This window comes from Fusarium proliferatum, assembly GCF_900067095.1.
Source record: "Fusarium proliferatum ET1 genome assembly, contig: FPRO_scaffold011, whole genome shotgun sequence".
Lineage (NCBI taxonomy): Eukaryota > Fungi > Ascomycota > Sordariomycetes > Hypocreales > Nectriaceae > Fusarium > Fusarium proliferatum.
Genome location: NW_022194800.1, coordinates 963226 through 981394, shown reverse-complemented (window position 1 = coordinate 981394; position 18169 = coordinate 963226). Strand labels below are relative to the sequence as shown.

Here is an 18169-nt window from a genome sequence, read left to right as displayed (position 1 = left end):
GCCATGTCTTCTCTATCGGTCCGATAAATATCTCCCAATTGGGTCCCGTCTTCAGCTTCCCAATGACAGACAGCCCGACTCCATCAGGAACATACGACACATCTAGCGTCTCTGATCGACTGACGACGAGTCCGTCTTTTCCTGCAAGTGCCGGCACTACCGGTCCTCGTATAATACAGTCAGACTTTCCAATCTATTAGGGTTCAAAATGCGGTCTATCCTCTTCAAATTTAACCAGCCTCACCGCCTCAAGATTGCTACCCGTCCACGCCGGATTTGGCCTCTCGCTTCAGTCGCTTCAGTCAGAATGTATTCTCAGAGTCCCTCATGGCTGGAAGTTTGTTGCAATGACGTAAGACCGACCCCTACGCTCTTTGCGTGGAACCTGTCAAACCTTGCTTCTTACCATGGTTCTGACCCTTCCACCTCGTCTGCTTCTGGTGATTCCGACCAGCGCATCTACGTCCTAGGAGTAGGTAACTTAGGCCGCCTCTTCGCAAGTTCACTGGCCCAAGCGCCAGACAGGCCTCCAATCACATTGGTTGTTCACAGAAAGGAGCTCTTGGAGCAATGGATCGAGAGTGACGGCATTGAAATCTTGCGTCAGGGCAAACTGGAGAAGAACAAAGACTTCGATATTGAATGGTGGACAGAGAATGAGCCAGATTTCGGCCCAGTGCGAGAGGTTGCCGATGGCGAAAAGCTCAAGAACCTCATCGTCTTGACCAAGGCTTCAGCTGCCCTTCCGCAGGTTGATCGAGTTCGAGGATACTTGGACCGGAACAGCACTGTGTTATTCGCTCAAAACGGAATGTCAAAATTGTGGCCTCCTCATGGATCCTTATACGTTTCCCACCGCTATCATAGCAGCCATGAGCCCAACTTTTTAGCTTGTGTTACAACACATGGAGTGACATCCCAGGGAACATTCAAAAGTTTTCATGCCTCCCAAGCTGATGTTGTCGTCGGAGCAGTTCTCCCGAACTCCATTTCGCTCGGGAAAACAGCTTACTTAGTCAAGCAGCTACTGGAGGCCCCCTACCTAGAGGCTAGGTCTGTGCCTAGGGGAGAACTATGGATTCTGCAATTGGAAAAGCTCGTCGTTAACGCGGTAATCAACCCTTTGACAGCTATTCTGGGGTGCAAAAATGGAGCTCTATTCACTGAATCAGATGGAGTGCTCGCACGAGTCATTGACCAACTTCTAAGCGAAGCAAGTCAAGTGCTCCAACTTCTAGTGGCCCACGAGAGCAGCGCAGAAATCATTGGACGGCAGGAAGGACGTTTACCAGGCGAACCAGAGACGATCATCGATCTCTCCCCCAAGAGCCTGCAGGAAAGATTCTCCCATCCTCAGCTGAAGGACATGATCTATCGAGTGGGTCACAAAGTTAGGGAGAACACAAGCTCCATGCTGCAAGACGTGCGTGCCGGCAGATCAACCGAGATCAGGGACTTCAACGGCTGGCTAGTTGAGATGGCAGCGTTCCTAGACCCGGGACTAGACGTTACGGGCCACGGCACCTTGGTCGAGCTGGTGGAGGCTGGCAGAACCCTAGATGTGGATCAACTCGGAAGTTGCTTCGACGGTTCCGGGACAGATGCAGGAAAATGATGACAGAGTCATGGCTACTGGAGATCCGGGGACGTGCCCTGCCATCGGTTGTGGTCAATCCAACTTCCCTCCACACATTGGATGAGCATGGGCCATAAGTGTTGTCCAAATAGGCACCTGGCAGATTTTGGCTGACCAGGGTTGTGATCGGCTCCGGGCCAACGTCTGCATCCTTGCAAAAGAAGCCAGCACGAGATAATGAATTAACAAGGCTCACATCCGCATTGGGGGATATGTCCTGTCGCATTTGACAAGGCGACTGGGAATTCCCGGAAGTGGCGTGTTTCGTTTCGTTTTGTTTGGCTGCGTTTGTTTCTTCCTCGGTCTCGATTACCAGGGTCTAAACTCAACCCAACTTATAAGACCGAGTTATATAGGCCATAAGACAGGTGGTTATCGACTCGCGCTAACCCTCTCGAAAACCGCTCTGCCAACCAGATGAAACAAACGTTTTAAAGCCCATCTCTCTCGTGGGGCGAAAAAGAAACATGCAGGCATCTTAACCAAGTTCAGCGTCGCAATGCATCATCACCAAACACCGCCGTCATCGACCCAACCTCCCTGAGTCCCTCTCCTCTCCTCTCTTTCCTATCCATCTCTGGCCGCCGATGTGACCTGAAAACTCAGACCGTTATAGCCCTGGGATGGGTCAAAAAGTCTCGGTCGACGGGGGTTGACAAATCCATGACCAAGACTGGAAGGGGGTGTTGTGCCCCAAGTTTTATCACGCATCGTCAGTGTAGCAACCGGGACTTGAAGCCAGTTTCAGGCCTAGTTTTTCACAGATCGGGCAGTCTGCTTTATGATATTATGCAGTACCTACATCAAGTCAACAACATCAGCCAGCCATAATGCCTCGCTTAGAGACTGCACATCGGAGATTTCGAAAGACATGTTTCAGCGGCGGTAACCCTCTACCTTCCCCGGCTCTCCGACATGTAGGTACTGTTGTCTTGCTTGCTTGCTTGCCTCCTAGCTAGCTACCTGTGATGAGATGTGGCACAGCTGCTGCTCTTTCATGCTCTCAGCTCTGAGATGACCTCGATAGCCGTGGCTCGACACAACCTCAACCCCGGAGCATGAAGATCATCCAAACACAGCAAGCTACGCGACCTACATCTTGTGTTACCTCCTCTTGACCGCTGTGCGACTGCACTTGGCGTCGTGTGACCGCTCAACGCGTCTCTTACAGACGCGCGCTCGCACATGCATACATACTTATGTACTGTCCCATTCCTGCTCACCTCCCAACACGTCACAATGAGACACCACGCAGCTCGTCACAGAGCCAGTACGCATGCGCACCCGCATATTTGAAATAACCGTTACTCTTCGTAGCTCCAGCTCAAAAAACGCCATCGTTTAGCGCCGTGACTCGCATCCCATGCGGTGTAATGCAGCAAGTTAATCAGAACCAGGCGGGTCTCTCTCTCAAAGTCAGGCAAACAGCAAAGCGCCATCAATCCATTCCATCCCATCACAGCCAAGATCGGGCCTTCTGCACTCTTCTGGTCATATAGCCTGTCAACAAAGTATTAACATCACGAGGACACCGGTGGGATGGACTCGACCGCCTTAAAGCCACAGGTGACATGACACCCAAAGGGCCCTTTGCCCTCCGTTTCATCGGCTCCATCCGCTCACTGGCAGCCTTTTCTTCAGGGTTGGCCCCCGCCAGTCGGCAATCATGGCGATTGTGCCGCAGCAGTACTGTCTGTACAGATAGCTACGTGGCAAGGTCCCGCCTTACCCTACCTATATCATAACTGATCGCAGCGCCCCCCCCCCCCCCTATACATGCATAGATACACATACATGCCTACATCTCATGGGCAGACGAGATGCGCGGAGTGTGGCAGGGATTTAAAGCATAAACACTTTCGTTTCGTCTAGCTCAACTGTGGAGACCGGTTCCGGTGAGACAAAGGATACAGGGGGGGTGCTCTGAGCCAGATCCGAGGGAACCTTTGCAGTTTGGGCGTTATATATTGTTTCAAGGCTTCAATTATAGGGCATCACAATGTTCGGAGTCGAAGTGAACCGGCTCCATTTTCTCGTCTTTCTAGCGTCACGACTCTGGACCTGAGAGAGAGGAGCCTCATGGCGTGATTCTGATGATGATCAAGCAGATCTTGTCTTCTATTATCTAGCGCCTTCGTCTTCCAAGTGTTCCTGAATCATGGCACCCCGATAGCTATAATGGACTTCGTCTCCCGAACCCGAATCCAGCCACCCCAGCCCCAGCCTCTCCTTTCGTGCTCTACGCTTACATGCTCCGTTTCCTCTTCTGTGGTATCAAGAAACATCAGAATATGCTCCTGTTCGTCCGTCGTTCTACATACACAAACCCGAAAAATACGCTGCGCCAAAAAAGGAAACCTGCTCCGCCCATGATCCTGCTTTTGCTCCCGTACATAAATGATTAAGAGGTAGAATATAGTTATAAGATAAGGGTGATAAGTGACAAGAAAGTGTGATCAGCCACATATCCCAAGCGATTGGACGGTTTCCCCTGGCTGAAGGATGGGGAATATTAAGTGCATGTAAATAATTCTTTCTCCTTTTCCGGGGCTCCCAGGTCTATAGTTTTTTCGTAAAACGACATAGGAGATCATAGACGTAACAAAACGGAATACAAGACAATCTTTTGAGAAGGGGAATGGGGAAGTGAAGTATGATTAATGTTAAAAAAAGGGTTTGTGACAATAAAAGGCCAGTCTCGAATACGACAGAATAATGAAAGGCCTGTAAGCACAGAACAAAAGAAATTAATACAGGGATAAAAGAAACAAGTCGTGGGTGCGTTGTGCCCTACCTGGGCTGAAACCGGTGTGCTCAAGTCGACAACTCTAGGAAGAAGGCCTTGGGGTCGTTGATAAAGTTGTCGTAATGGTTATTATGTTGGCTGAGAGCAGCCAAATGCAAAAGCGAATGTGTTTAGGCGTAGGTCGAATGATCGTAAAGAAATAAGGAGCGTTCTGAAAGGGGAATGTGGTGTTTTTGATGCGTCGCGATTATAGAATGAACCCTCCGCTGGCATAATTATTTTTCTTTTATTATTGAAGCTGATGATGGGAATATAAGGGCTCTTCGGATTCTGCGTTTGAGGCTACAGCTGGTGATAATGACTGTGACAAAGCCGCCAAAGTTGCTGGATCCTCAACCATTAGCTGCTCAGCCCGTTCTCGACACGCTGCAGGAGTAAAGCCCGTGCCAACTTTATTGGCGACGATTCTCCATTTCTCGTTCTCGTAGTCTTGAAGGGCAGTTCGGAGCTTTTGGTCCTAGGGAGAAAGTCAGAAAACTCTTCAATCACACCACCAAGGTAATCAATGGTTAGTGCTGGTTAACGTACCGTCTCGTCGGTCCAGTTCGTTGTTTTGGCTTTGAGCTTCGTACAGTATCGAACTTGTAATGTCCCTGAAGATCGTCCTGGAAAGAAGTCTGCTATTTGCTTCCACGTCAAGTTCTTGTTTTCCTTCAGTTCGATCAACAGTTGGTCATCTTCTGGTGTGAACTTCAGTTTAGGACCTCGGGGGCGAGGTGCTGGATCCGGCATTCCAATTTGTCCCACAACGCTTGGGGCTCCCCCTAAGCCGTCGTCGCGGCGCATCATCTTGGATGGTGGCTCCGAGTCGGGGAGGTGGTGGTGGTGATGTATAGGTTGGTGTTGAGGCTGTGAAACTGCCACGGCGGCAGCGTGAGCATATGCTGCTCCTAAAGGTGTCTGTTGCATGCCACTGAGATCCGAATGGTCCAAGTCAGTCATTCCTGTAACAGATAGATCAAGATCACTGGGTCGTGGCCGCTTAGAGCCAGGTGGAGGCACAGAATGCTGAGGGTGATTCGGTGGTGTTGGGGTCGAAAGAGTCTGGTACATAGGGGCCATCACTTGTCCTGGGGCTCCAAACTGAGGCGGCCCCAGACGATGATGTCCTAGATGAGACGGGTCCATGACCATCTGTGGCGATGGATGCTGATGGTGTTGAGCCATTGCTGCGTGCTGGACATGAGGGTTTCCGTGATGCGGGTCGGGAGTACCATGAATACCAGCAGCCGGGCCTCCAGGATGGTGAATAGAGGCCCGAGGCTGCTGGTGTCGTGAACGCTGATGAAGTGACGTATCATACGCTTGCTGATGTTGATTTTGCTGTCCTGATTGTGAGCCCTGACCCGAGTAGTCCACGGTATAATCCCCCACTCGATAGGTGCCCGCCAGCGTGCCTCCGATACATGAGGTCCTCCAGAGCGAACCGCTCTGGACGGCCGCTGGGCTCTGAATGGAAAGAATTTGACAGGATGAAGCCCTTGCGGGCTACGGCGAGAAAGAGAAAGGGTTATTTAGTGGTGTCCAAAACGGTGTGATTTGTGTGCGTCGAGCTAGGCTTCTGGGTATTGTATTTTGCGTCTGAAGTGTAAGTCGATAGCGTTACTAGCTACTAAGCAGCTTGCCACATATATTGTCTGAATTTTCACTGATTGGTACCGGGCCAGAGGCTTTCCCGTTTCCGTAGTTGAGTGAGACGCTGGTGACTGGCGTTGGAGGGCCGTGTTGGGGGGGTGAGTTCAGGCAGGAGTTATAATAGCGTAACGGTTGTGAGTAGTCCAAAGGAGTGTGTTGAATGCGCATTCAATCCGTAGCTGCTGTCTTGGAGAGAAGGTATAAGAGAAGGACTTGATTAGGATGAGTACTATCAGGACATACCACTACTACACCGAGTAAGGCAGTCGATAAGAAGGCGAGTTTGTGGAAGCGGTAATGCTTTGTTTTGTATGATAGGATTCGTCCCCTCACAAGATCTCTTTTAGCTCCCGGCCTGGGGTCAGTAAACGTATTTAACACAAGGGCTAGTAACCTGGCAAGCGTTGCCAGTACCAGGGCAGGCCTATATCGTCTGATGACGGAGTAGCTAGAGCAGGGTCGCAGAGGGAGTGGATCACTGGCCTCTCTGCGTTCATGCTGCAGGTTAAAGCACTTGGAGATTTTGCCCAGTCCGGTATGAGAACAATCCCCGTCCGACAAGTGCTGGGCTGCGGAGACTACCTGTTAACCAAGGCCAGGGTCTGGAGGGTGGTCAATTTGACGATCTTATGTCCATTGCAAGGTCTCCAGGGTGCCTGATATAGAAACAAGAGCCACCCCTGGCATCCATCATGACTAGCAAGGATAAGAGCACAATGCAATAGCATTGCTTTGAAGACAAGCTCTCCCGATTAGATGGCAATTTGCCATTGTAAAGCCCCTGCGCATAGAACAATTAGGGAAATGTGCCTCTGCTGGAAAAGATGACACAGAAAGGACGGTGGGCGGAGGTGCTTATTGGGGCACAATGCCAACTTGAAACGCGCTTCGCTTGAAGAGCGTGAGACTAGACCACACTGAGGTGGCCAAGAACAGCCGTACAAACACAGCAGCAAAACGGCCATTGTCAGATTTTTCGCCGCCTTTCCAAAGAAAGAGCCACAGAGAGTGGGTGCCGAGCTGATGGCGTGGCAACAAGGGAGAAAACAGTTATGGTGCTTGGTGCAGGACAGGAGTAACGGTGTGGAGCGGAGGGTTATAACAAACCCAGGGTTTGCTATAGTAGATGGCTCAACCGGGATCGTGTCTATCAATTGGACTAGATCGCAAGCAGAACCATTCTCCACTGTCCGGGAACCTCCGTTTGGCAAATCTGGATGGTAAAGCAGGGAGAAACCCATCATGGATGGATGAGTGTACACGCCGGGTTGTCGGGGTTGGTCCAGATTTGATCAATGTGAGCGCACGCCATGATGTTGTTCCGCACAAGCTAGATCGACATCCTGGTTAACGGTGGCTGGATTGAACAAGCTCCCGCACTAAAGTCAGGGACCAGATACGTGCAACAGTCAACTAACAACTGCCTAGAGCCAGAAGTGGCCTCGCGGCTCATGGACAGGGCACACCTGGGTACGTGACCATGGGGCTAGTCCAGCCAACGGGAAAATCGACCCTGCGAACCGATTATCTGGATCGCTCAATAGGGGAGGGCTGAGAGGAACGGTAACGGGCAGCGACATCCACATCAGAATTGGTGACCGAGATGAGTCTGTTAGTGACTGCCTTGGCAAGATAATGGATGCAAATGAGAGCTTCTGGTAAAGGCCATGACGCCGAAAAAGATGGGAACTCAGACGTATGCGCAGCTTGCTTGTCTGAGAAGCATGGAGCTGTATGCGATGCGATACTGCATCAGGCTGGACCTACCCGGTTCTGAGCCGGGACCAAGATAGAAAATGTGTCTTGGCTTGAAACCTGACGATATGTCAAAGGGACGAACGCCCCATATCGAAGCCGCTATCGACAGTGGCTGGTGCTGGTGCGTGTGGCCGGAACAGCCCTATTGAGCGGGCATTGACATTCCGTTCGGAGTGGCCAAGATTGCGCTGCTCAATGCCTCATGCCAATCAATCAGACGGCCCTTGGAAGGCGTGCACCGCGTAGGGTAACAGGCGTTTTGAAGTCGAAACACGCATGATGTTGAGGCCGAAAGCAGCCTGAGATTCCGGCAAGATGGTGTTCCGGCGGCAGGGGCGCATTAGCAAGCATCTCCTGATGTGCGAGTGTGACAAGTCGAGTCGAGTCGAGGGTTCTGTCACTGCCATTGTCGTCATGAAAGAGACGTCAATGGGGGGATCGGATTCCAGGGCCCTGGTTCAGGAACAGGAACAGGAGGTCGGGGATGGCCTTCTAGAAGGACCTTCTAGCGCGTACAGGGCCTTGTTGGGAGTCGGGACCTTGGCTAGCGCAGAGGACCCTAGTTGCTGGTGGAGCGGAATGAGCACGCGCCGCTCTGAGTGTGATTGAAGATGGGCAATAGTGGATGTAAGTTGTCGGACGGTAACTCCTTAGGGGTATCCGGCGATGGATGGGCTCAATTTTGAGTGGTGATGCTTACTCGAAGTTGGAATGAAGAGGTGATGATACTGTCAAAGGGGGCGGATGATGAGTAGCAAAAATGGAGGCTTGGCTGAGAGGGGGGAGTTGGAACAGGGGGAAGTTGCCCGAGCATGATGTGACCTGTTTGAAGATTTGGAAAGAGCCACCAAGGCAGACTGAGGATCAAACCCGAAGAAAGAGCAAGTGTCACTGTGCCTTCCAGGAAAATGTCTTGAGGCTTTACGTAGTACGCGGGCACTAAAGAACGAATGTCATCGATCAATGTCAAGCGGCGGGCGATGGTAGGTAGCGGTTGGTCTAGAGAATGCAACAGTATCGCTTCCCCACGATGACAGCAACCTAATCTCAGCTATATCCCGAGCTCAATATTACTTTTATCAACAAATCCATCACAGCCAAATGGTGCCAAAATGACAAGCTAGATCGTGGGTCAATGGATAGATCGAGGTTTTTAGTCTACGAATAGTATTGTTCTAGCTAGGTTGGCAGCTAATCCAAGCCGTTCTGCATCATCTATTTGAAACGCTAAATACACTAGATATAGTGATTTGACAGATCGATATAGGCAGGATTGTCTATAGGTCAGTGATATATACCGAGATTTAATAGCATTAATTGGAAACATTGACACGAACGGGTCTTGTTCTGTTGATCTTATCTAATCTCCTTGCTCATGATGTTCATTCTCAATAAATGAAGCTTTTGGTGGTTAACCAACTGATTTCAAGCTGACGATTTGGCAGTCAAGCTTGAACCAGCACAACGCAATACACTGCAGCTGCAAACCTAGGGTACCCTAAACAATGAGACAAGACTATTGAACAAAGCTCACTTTACGTGATGTTGAATAAGCCAGCCATGGCCGGAGCATTGTCTCATCAAGTGATAGTCTAGCTCAGCTCAACGGCCCGGAAACTAGAATGGCCGTCCGTGTCTGGTCTGCCTGCCGTGAACCCTCAAGACCCAATTCTGGGGAGGGATCGTCCATCTTACCGAGCAATGGCAGCCCAGGGCCTGGTCTTTGACGCCATCTTTGGCTCGAACCACCTTGTAACCATCCCTAGTCAAATCTTACCTCACCTTACAGGCTTCTTACTGCAGGTACAGAATGCCTAGATTAAGGCATGTAGGCATGCGGGTCACTTCACTTGTCAAGGAGGTAAAATGACATGGGTTCGCCTGACATGGCCGGGCCTGACCTTGCCTGGGTTGACAAGAATAGTAATCGACGTCAGCGAAATTCGCGTAGATCTCCAGCCCTCAACCCCTGAAAACCCAACGGCCAAAAATAACAAGATACGCCCGTCCTAATGCCATTCGCCCCACAACGTAGAGAGAAAAGATCTTCACTGAATTTCCAAAGATATCGTTATAACATAGGTGACTATAGGTAAACGAAAAACCTAAATAGGAGGGGGGAAATCTCTGCTGATCTATCTATGTATTTGAAAAATCTTTACCGAAACTACCATGAGATCTTCTATCAACTAACTCAACTTAACTTAACTTGCTCCGCCACTCAGACTATCAAACTATCCAAGCTTTCGAATTTCATAACCTCGCTTCGAATATTCGCATGAATGCATAAATGACCAATTTTACTACCCCACGCAGCTGACTGACAGCTCAGCGCGCTTCCACGCCTTCGGTCAAGCCGCCTTTTAGGTACAGTACAGGCCCTTGCACAAATCTATTCCCAATTCTGCCACCTACAGTTCAACATGTCCCATATTCCATCTCCCTTCCCAACGACACGGTCAATTATCCGGCTATCGACGTGGGTCATCTATGCGAACCCCTGTCGCCATCCGTCATCCGTCATCTACATCCGCATGCATCTTTGCTGGTCGATGTCGATGACTTCTTTTTAGACTTTGCACCCCCTAGAGAGAAAAAGAAAAAAGAAAGGAAACCAATTTCTGTCTATACTAGATCCCGTGCAAGTGTGCGATCTAGATCTCAAGAGAACTCTACATACATTATTTAGATGACTTTATGACGAGAAATAAATGTAGTCTAATTTTATCTAATTTTAGGGTTTATGATAACATATCCTAAATTTCGACCATGTTAGAGTACCCAAGGTAAGTATGTTCAGCTCATCAGGAGGATGGTGTATCCAAATCCTCTGCCAATGTCATCAACACCATCCATACCAGGAAATCATCCCGTCACTAATCAAATCAAGTGATGCGTTATCTCGGCTTCAATCTCTCCATCTTGTCATTTTTACCATAGCTATTTTACAACATGCATAAAGAATACACCCAGTCTGCCCAGGTCAACTAATTGATTACAAAATGAAATGCTCCCTTCTTTGATAAAACAACGCCCGTCTACCCACTACTTTAAGCAAAGTTATCCGATCGGTCCACCCAAATATCCTCCAGTTCCGCAAAGTTAACGAAATGCACTGGTCTGTGCTGGTCGCTATAGAACGGGAGTGGCGTATCCAGCTTGACGTGGACAGGCCTCTTCTCCATTCCAGCGAACGCGTTACCCATAAAGCTGTAGTTCCACTTGCCATCATCCGGTACCAAGAAGAATCCCCTGAACCTTGGGCTCAGCAACAGCTTTCGCTTCTCGCCCATTGTTGTAGTAAATCCTTGAGGTTGATCACTCTGTGTGTCCTTGTTCTCAGCTCCCCACTTGTAGCCTGCTGGTGTAAGGCCCCACGCCGATAGAGATACACTGCCTGGTGTGAATGCAACCGAGACCGTGACCGTGTTGGTCTTGTCCCACTCATTATGCGCATCGAGGAGCTTTGAGTGTTCTGTCACATCCATGGCAGACATGTAAGGTAGTTCGCTGCCAGAGACGGTGTGGATCACACCCAGAGGCTCCATTCCTTCAAGGAACTCGCTCTGAGGAAGTTGCTGGGGTAATTGGACGTTGCGGAGGCCGCCAATCTGGGGGATCATGACAATACACTTGATCTCCTTGACCTGGTCGTTGTCGGGGGCTGAGGAACCGTACAGGTAGCCGGCCACTTGAACTCTGAGGTCAGCAATGGTGATGAAGCGCTTCAGAATGTTGTTTGGCATGACGTATGTGATATCGTCAAGATCATTATCGACCGACGAGACGTAAATGTTCTTTGCTCGTGTGCGCAAGTTGGATGTAGCAATAGCTCGTGTTCGCCATTCGGTCTTGGAGGCAAACGTTTGCTGCTCAAACTGCGAAGTTGTAGTAACAATGATCTCTTCGCCATGGACGTTCTGGGTCTTGGTAGTCACAGCCGTCAACTGTGCCTGCTCTTGTTGTTGCTTCTCAATCTCGGCGGCTTGTTGACGTTGCATTGACGGGGCTGAGATTTCCATACCCAAGATAATGTCTCGCACTTCACTGGTTGTCAAACTGGAGACATTGACATTGTTCTTCTTGCCGTAATCATTCAGGATAAGATCTCGAAGCTGCGTTTCAACCTTGATCCAATCCTCATCTGACAGTGATGGCCAAATGTGGTGCTCATGTGTAATGACAGTCTTGTCAGGTCGGAGGATGAGCTTGGTCTTGTCGGGGTTGACGTGGAGCGCGCGCAGAATAAGAACAAGACGAGAGAAGGCAGTGTAAGATGAAATACTCTTCAGCCACTCGTCGTACAGGTTGAAAAGCACCATCTGAGGTTCAGTGGCACGCAGAATCATGTCTCCAAGCTTCTCCACCTTCATAGCTGCCTGGAAGGGAAGCTGAAGCTCTGAAGCCCGAATAGAAATATTGGGGAAGTCAAGCAAGTGGACCTCGAGAGGGTCCAAAAGACCCTTTCTTGTCACAATGAGCTGCTTGGGTTGTTCTTCCACAGGCAATGATCGGATCAGAGCAGCGACTTCTTCGGCTGTCTTCCATTTGGCGAGCTGACCAAGACGCTTTTGTCCAGCCCAGACACTAGTGTGAATGATCTTCAGGAAGAGCTGTCCGGTTCTTGGGTTGAAGATGAAAATAGCACCGTTGATAGGCTTGGTTGTCAAGTTGCCCTCAAAGGTCTTGTGAATGGTGACACGGTAGACGTTTGTGTCATCGATAAACAACTGTGTCTGGTTGCTAAACAACTCCGAGTAGTTCTGGGAGTTCAAGAACTCCTGGTTACTCTCAGAAGCGTAGAGCTGTAGACCCTTTCGGATACGCTCGCGCAAAACGTACAAAGCGGGGTTGGCCTTCATGATCTTGGCCATAGCCTGCTGCACAAGAACCTTGAGACCGGGAAAGTACATGCCATAAGCAGAGTAGAGGTTGTAGGCAAGATCAATACCAATCATGAGACCAGTAGCTGAGGGGTAAATACTGGCACTATCTGTCGTATAGTCGAGATACTTGGCACGTGTGTACCGTTCAATATCGTGTGAGTCGTAATCGCCATATCGGAGCTGAACATCAATCCAGAATTTGTTGGTAGTGGTCTGTTCAATAACATCCTTGGTATCGTAAAGAAGTGAAGGTCTGGTCACATTCCACTTGTGATTAGAGAAAAGAAGGATATCGGCACATGAACTGTTCATCTTGTAAGATTTTCGAGGATGAATAGTCTCTTTCTGAACTGTTTCGATGCCGAGAGATTCCAGTTCCTGGTCGAATACCTGGCAAAGATCCATAACAACAGACTCATGGATCTTCTGCCACAAATGAGCTCGGAAGATCTGGATAAGCGAGATCTTCAGAGTAGGAATCTTTCCGTGCAAGAAAATGCCCGTTAAATCAAGCTGGACCTGGAAACCCACATAGACGTTGGCTCGGTTGATGGTGGGTGACCACCACAAAGTGAAGCGACGGTTGGGAATTTGATTCAAACCGCTTCTTTGTGCATTTGTGAGCTTCTTGAACTTCATTGATTCTTCAAAACCGCTCGCCTTTTCCCAGAAGAGGCCTTCCCATGATGGGAAACCTGTTGCCTTGAAAAGGGTGTGTTCAAGGATGGTCTCAACTCCACCCAATGCCTGGATCACATCGGTACGATAAGCATTCAGGTTCCACAATTTTCCATCATGACGTTGACTAGTCCACCAGAAAGGATTATTCTTCATCAATTGATAGATCTTGAATTCAGCTCGAGCTCGGAAACCCTTATCGAAGCTCAGGGTGCTTCGGTCCTTTTGGAACAGGGTGTTGATTCGAGGAAGACCGCGGTCCCAACTATCTTCGAGATCCTCGAGAGTAAGACGACGGTTCTGTTGATTGGCTTCAAGACGTTTCTGAGAATATTCTGTCCAGACTCGTTGAGAGTCGATGAACTCAGCCTCCCAAGGAATGATGTATCGGAAAATATTCGGGATGAGGGTCTCCTCATCGTGGGTCATTCCTGCCCTGTAATGAGTAACGCCAGTGTCGGTTTGCTTTGACCAACGCTTATCACTGGCAGGAATAAGAATATGTGAGCCCGAAATCATACCAAGACCACCAAGCTCCTTGGGGGTGTAGAAGACGGCAGGAGGGAAACGAGAAGGCATCTTGGAGTTCAGACCAATCTTGACTCGAGTTTGGATCTTGGTCTCGCACTTGACAATCGTATCAAGCAGGTCGACGGTCGATACGGCCGCCTCACGATAATAAGTGAAGAGTGCAATCAGCGCCGTGTTCCACTTGTTCGCAATCTTGGTGAAAGTTGTAGAGCCCGACGACATGAGAATCTGTCGAATACGATTGTTGAACTTTTGAATATCCTCCTCGGTGACTTGCAGGAAAGCGTGCGCCGTCCTCTCCTTTGTGGTGTTGTCGACGAGGGACCACACACTGTCCTTTACCGGGAATTCTTCATTCTGGTTGCGAATCTTGGGGAGAATGCGGACTTCGAAACCACACATAGAGAAGAGCAAGTTCGGGTTATCACGACTGTAAACGCTGACAAAGCTTTCATCCCACTCAATCGTTGTTACGGATCGGGGCAGACGGTTCTTCATATCCCAGAAGACAGCTCGTCCGAGGTTCACATCATGACGCATCAGACGCATGCGAGAATCTCTTGGCCAGCACTTCTTACTCTTGTATCCGATAACGTTCTCAAAGTTAGGGTCGGGTTGTTCGGTAAGGAATCTTTGGATGAGGTCTCGAGACTCCTCAGCAGTAAATCGGAGGAAGATCCAAACCTTGTCGATATATCGAGTATAGAGTCGGATAGGATGACTGGACTCAGTCTCGCGGTCGCGGAACTGCAAGAAGTCGTTGGGGCTTTGAGGAGGTCCAGCAATCTCGCTGGCTCGCTGAGGACCCAGAAGCAGAAGATCCAGCACAAGACCATAGAATTGGAACACGAATGCAGAGAACTGTAAGCCACGGATCATGCCATAACTGTTGACATGGTTCATGTCCTTGTAGGTGAGCTGGACATTGTTCTTGGCTGTGATATAATCCGCCAAATTGTGGTCCATAATCAGTCTGAGAAGAGAGTTCAGAAGCGTGAGCTCCATCTTTTCGTAAACCTTGGATAGTTCCGTCTCAATCATGACATTGCATTCACCGTTCTCAGTCTGCCATACACGGTCGAGGTTGTTGATACCCTGTGCCCACTTGTAAACAAGCAAAGGCGGGACCTCGGAATCTGATGGCTTGATCCAGGCAGGGAAAAGGTGTCGCTGATCTGCTTGATACCACAGATATTGATCCAGGTAAGCATCGCTAATCTTCTCGATAGGCTCAATATCATAGACAGGGTTGATGGTGCTGTAGTTGTCATTCATATCGATGTTGACTTCCTTGAAAGCTCGCTGGGTAAGCAAGAATCGCTTGATTCGCTCCAATGTGGTTCCAGGGCTATCATATGCTTGCTCAATCAAAGCTAATTCCTCTCGTTGACTCTGGTTGAGACGGCCCTTAACTGAATATGCCTCCCTGAGGCGCTCAAGTGCAAGAATGAGGATCTTGGTGTCGTGCTTATAAGAAACACTTGGGAAGGGAATAGGAGAGAACTTGCGAGACTCAAGCCAATGCACGGTAGTTGTGTAGATGGCAATGGCTTCTTCGGAGGATACGTAAGGGCCATCCTTCATGTGGTTATGCTGGCGTTCTTGCTCAGCCTTGAGCCAAAGTCGAGTCAAACGACCAACGTTCTTCTTGGCGACAGTCTTATCAACGGTAGCTCCGCGTCGAATACGCTCACGGTTGTAGTGGGCAACTGAGATCCACCAATCGGCCTTGGATTTGACGTATCGAAGAATGATGTTCTCAATGGGTGCAGGCAAGCCTGGAACCTTCCAGGGGATGTTACTCTTCCAACATCTCCAGGCCTCGGACAAATGCTGAAGCACGGTATTGACCTTGTTCTGCTTGATACCCTCGGGCATCATGTCCATAAGATCAGCCATAACGGACGCGCGGAGCTCCAAATCGAAATGAGACTCCACACGTTGCTTGGTGACGGTCTTTGCAACTCCCTTACTGTGTCGACCCTCAAATTGACGAGACAAAAGGTTCCCTAACCATCTCTCAAGCAAAGGAATAATTCCTCGCATGAAGAAAAGCCAGACCCTCCAAGCGGGAGCCCAGAAACCACATCCAGGACCCTTACCGACAGGTCCAGAATTGAACCGATAGTAAATAAGATGCTTCAGATCCTTGCAGGTTCGAATCTGATGCATCAGCTTGTATTTGTATCGGTACATGCCCGTCAGCTGACCAACGTGGTTGAAGGCGTACAGGATCCCATCTGCAAGTTGGAAGGCGTCAATGTTTCCAAGTCTATACTGAACTTGGGCATCAACGATAAGCTTTGTAAGTCTCAAGATCTCTCGCATGAGATGGAAAGCGTTTCCGAAACGTGACTTCTTTCGCTCCTTGGTAGTCAAGGTCTTGACAGGCTTCAAATTAAAATTGTAATCGAGGTGAAGATACGTCAGGTTCTTGCGGTGGATAAGGAGGTTCAGCATGTTGAAACCCTGGCGACAAACCTGCAGACCAGCCTCGACCCAATCGATGGTTGTCTGCTGGAAGAACTTAGTTTGCTTGAGTGATCGCATCAAGTTCTGCTTGTTTTGCGCCTTGGGCTTCTTCTTGTGCAATTCATTCAATACAAAATTTTTGAGGAGTTTCTGGTACGAGACTCGGACCTTGACTGGAGGTCGATCCGAGGGAGGATGCTCGAGGTACCACTGTTTGACGAGAGGCACATCTTGTGCTCGAACCATGCGTCCGGATCGTCGGTCAAATGGGTAAGGTGCCCACCAAAGTTCGACAGCAGATGATGTGTTCTCATTCTCGATATCCTCGTCGGCAAGGAACGGCTCGACTCCAGCAGGCAGCTCAAAGGCATCGTCTTCGGACTCCTCAATGTTACCAGCGCCAAATATCTCGTCCTCGTGGGAAATCTCCACATTCTTGGGTGCGACGGTTCGCGACGAGATGGGGTTGATGCGACGATCGAAATGGAACGTCGGAAGATCAGGGTCATCCGCACGATTGAATACGACCTGAGGATGTGAGTGCCACGACAAATGAACGCTTCTTGGTAGTGAATTATAGAGGTACGGGTAGGCGACCCTGAACTCGGTTCGAATGGGGTTTCGGAAAATGATACGATCAATCGCATTAAACTCGCCGAAGTCTTCGTCGTTAGGGTCGATATCCTTGTACAGTGGTTCGAAACGAGGGCCACCAGGAAGGGCGACATTGAGAGCCTTGGCTGTTAACAAGCTCTTAAGGTCGAAGAGATAGAAGTAGTTCTTGTCAACGACATCAGAAACAAGTGGTCGACTCAGACGGAATAATGTCGCCATCTGAGGTAGTGTGAGGTTCCAGGCCTTGTAGCTTGGGCCGTTGACGTGCGGTGTGTCCAGAAGGGGTCTGTGATCGTAGAACCATTCATATACGGCCTCGTCATCTTCTTCGTCCAACTCCATTTGAATGGGCTCAAGGGGCTCAACATCCTCCAAATTTTCGGCCCACGACAGGGGAGGCTCTTCGTCGTCGAAAGGTGGGAATCGCATACGCTTAAATAGTCGTCTGTCGGCCTTTTCTTTGCGCATAAATGTCCACATCATAGCCCACTGCGCAAAGAAGACAGGCTCGATAACACGCGGGATCTCGTTGACCAAAGTCAAGCATCCGTTTACATGATAGAGCACCTTGACTTCTCGCGCCGATTCCCAGGGCATCGGCATGTTCTCGAGGAGCTTCAAAACTGCGTGTGGCATGAACTTCAGTGCCCCTAAATAGCTTCTTTTATCGTTTGTGAATCTCTTCTGTGAGACATCACCAATATCCTTGACGATTTTTCGGAGATGTTCGGGAGGCATATCAGCCTTTTGAGTCTGCACAAACCCACCCTTGCGTTTCTCCCCAAAGCGGTTTCGGCGCGACCTCACCCATTCGTTCTTTTTCTGGGCGAATTTAGCCATCTGGGTGTCTGTTGGAGGCCGAAAACCTGGAGGAGGCGGAGCTGGGGTTGAAGGAGGAGGAGGCAGCGAAGAAGACGGCGGAGGAGGAGGAGGAGGAGGTCCCCACCCTGGGGGAGGAGGCGGAGGAAGCTGCGACATGATTGTTTCTTGATGCGCTGGGGAGAAAGGAATGAATCGTGAAGCTGTCGCTATTAGGCTGAGCGCCGTTGCGCGTGATTAGTCACGCTACCGGTTCCAAAGCGCTATCAGTATTAATATTAGTAGTAGCTGCTTTGTCGCGGTTGCTTGGTGATGAAATTGATGCTGGTCGCG

General features: G+C 49.6%; 3 protein-coding genes across 3 annotated transcripts; 1 reads left to right on the top strand and 2 right to left on the bottom strand.

The window, feature by feature from the left end:
* Positions 1-208: 208 nt before the first annotated feature.
* FPRO_08511 (uncharacterized protein) lies at positions 209-1615 on the top strand (the record flags this gene model as incomplete). The annotated part of the gene is made up of 1 exon (XM_031222187.1): positions 209-1615. The coding sequence occupies one exon, from the start codon at positions 209-211 to the stop codon at positions 1613-1615; it is 1407 nt and encodes a 468-aa protein (XP_031087671.1).
* A 3056-nt stretch (positions 1616-4671) lies between these two features.
* Positions 4672-5609, bottom strand: FPRO_08510 (uncharacterized protein; the record flags this gene model as incomplete). The annotated part of the gene is made up of 2 exons (XM_031222186.1): positions 4672-4899; positions 4971-5609. The coding sequence occupies 2 exons, from the start codon at positions 5607-5609 to the stop codon at positions 4672-4674; spliced, it is 867 nt and encodes a 288-aa protein (XP_031087670.1).
* A 5276-nt stretch (positions 5610-10885) lies between these two features.
* Positions 10886-17995, bottom strand: FPRO_08509 (putative splicing factor PRP8 (U5 snRNP); the record flags this gene model as incomplete). The annotated part of the gene is made up of 1 exon (XM_031222185.1): positions 10886-17995. One exon carries the CDS (start codon positions 17993-17995, stop codon positions 10886-10888), a length of 7110 nt encoding a protein of 2369 aa, XP_031087669.1.
* Between the last annotated feature and the right edge of the window lie 174 nt (positions 17996-18169).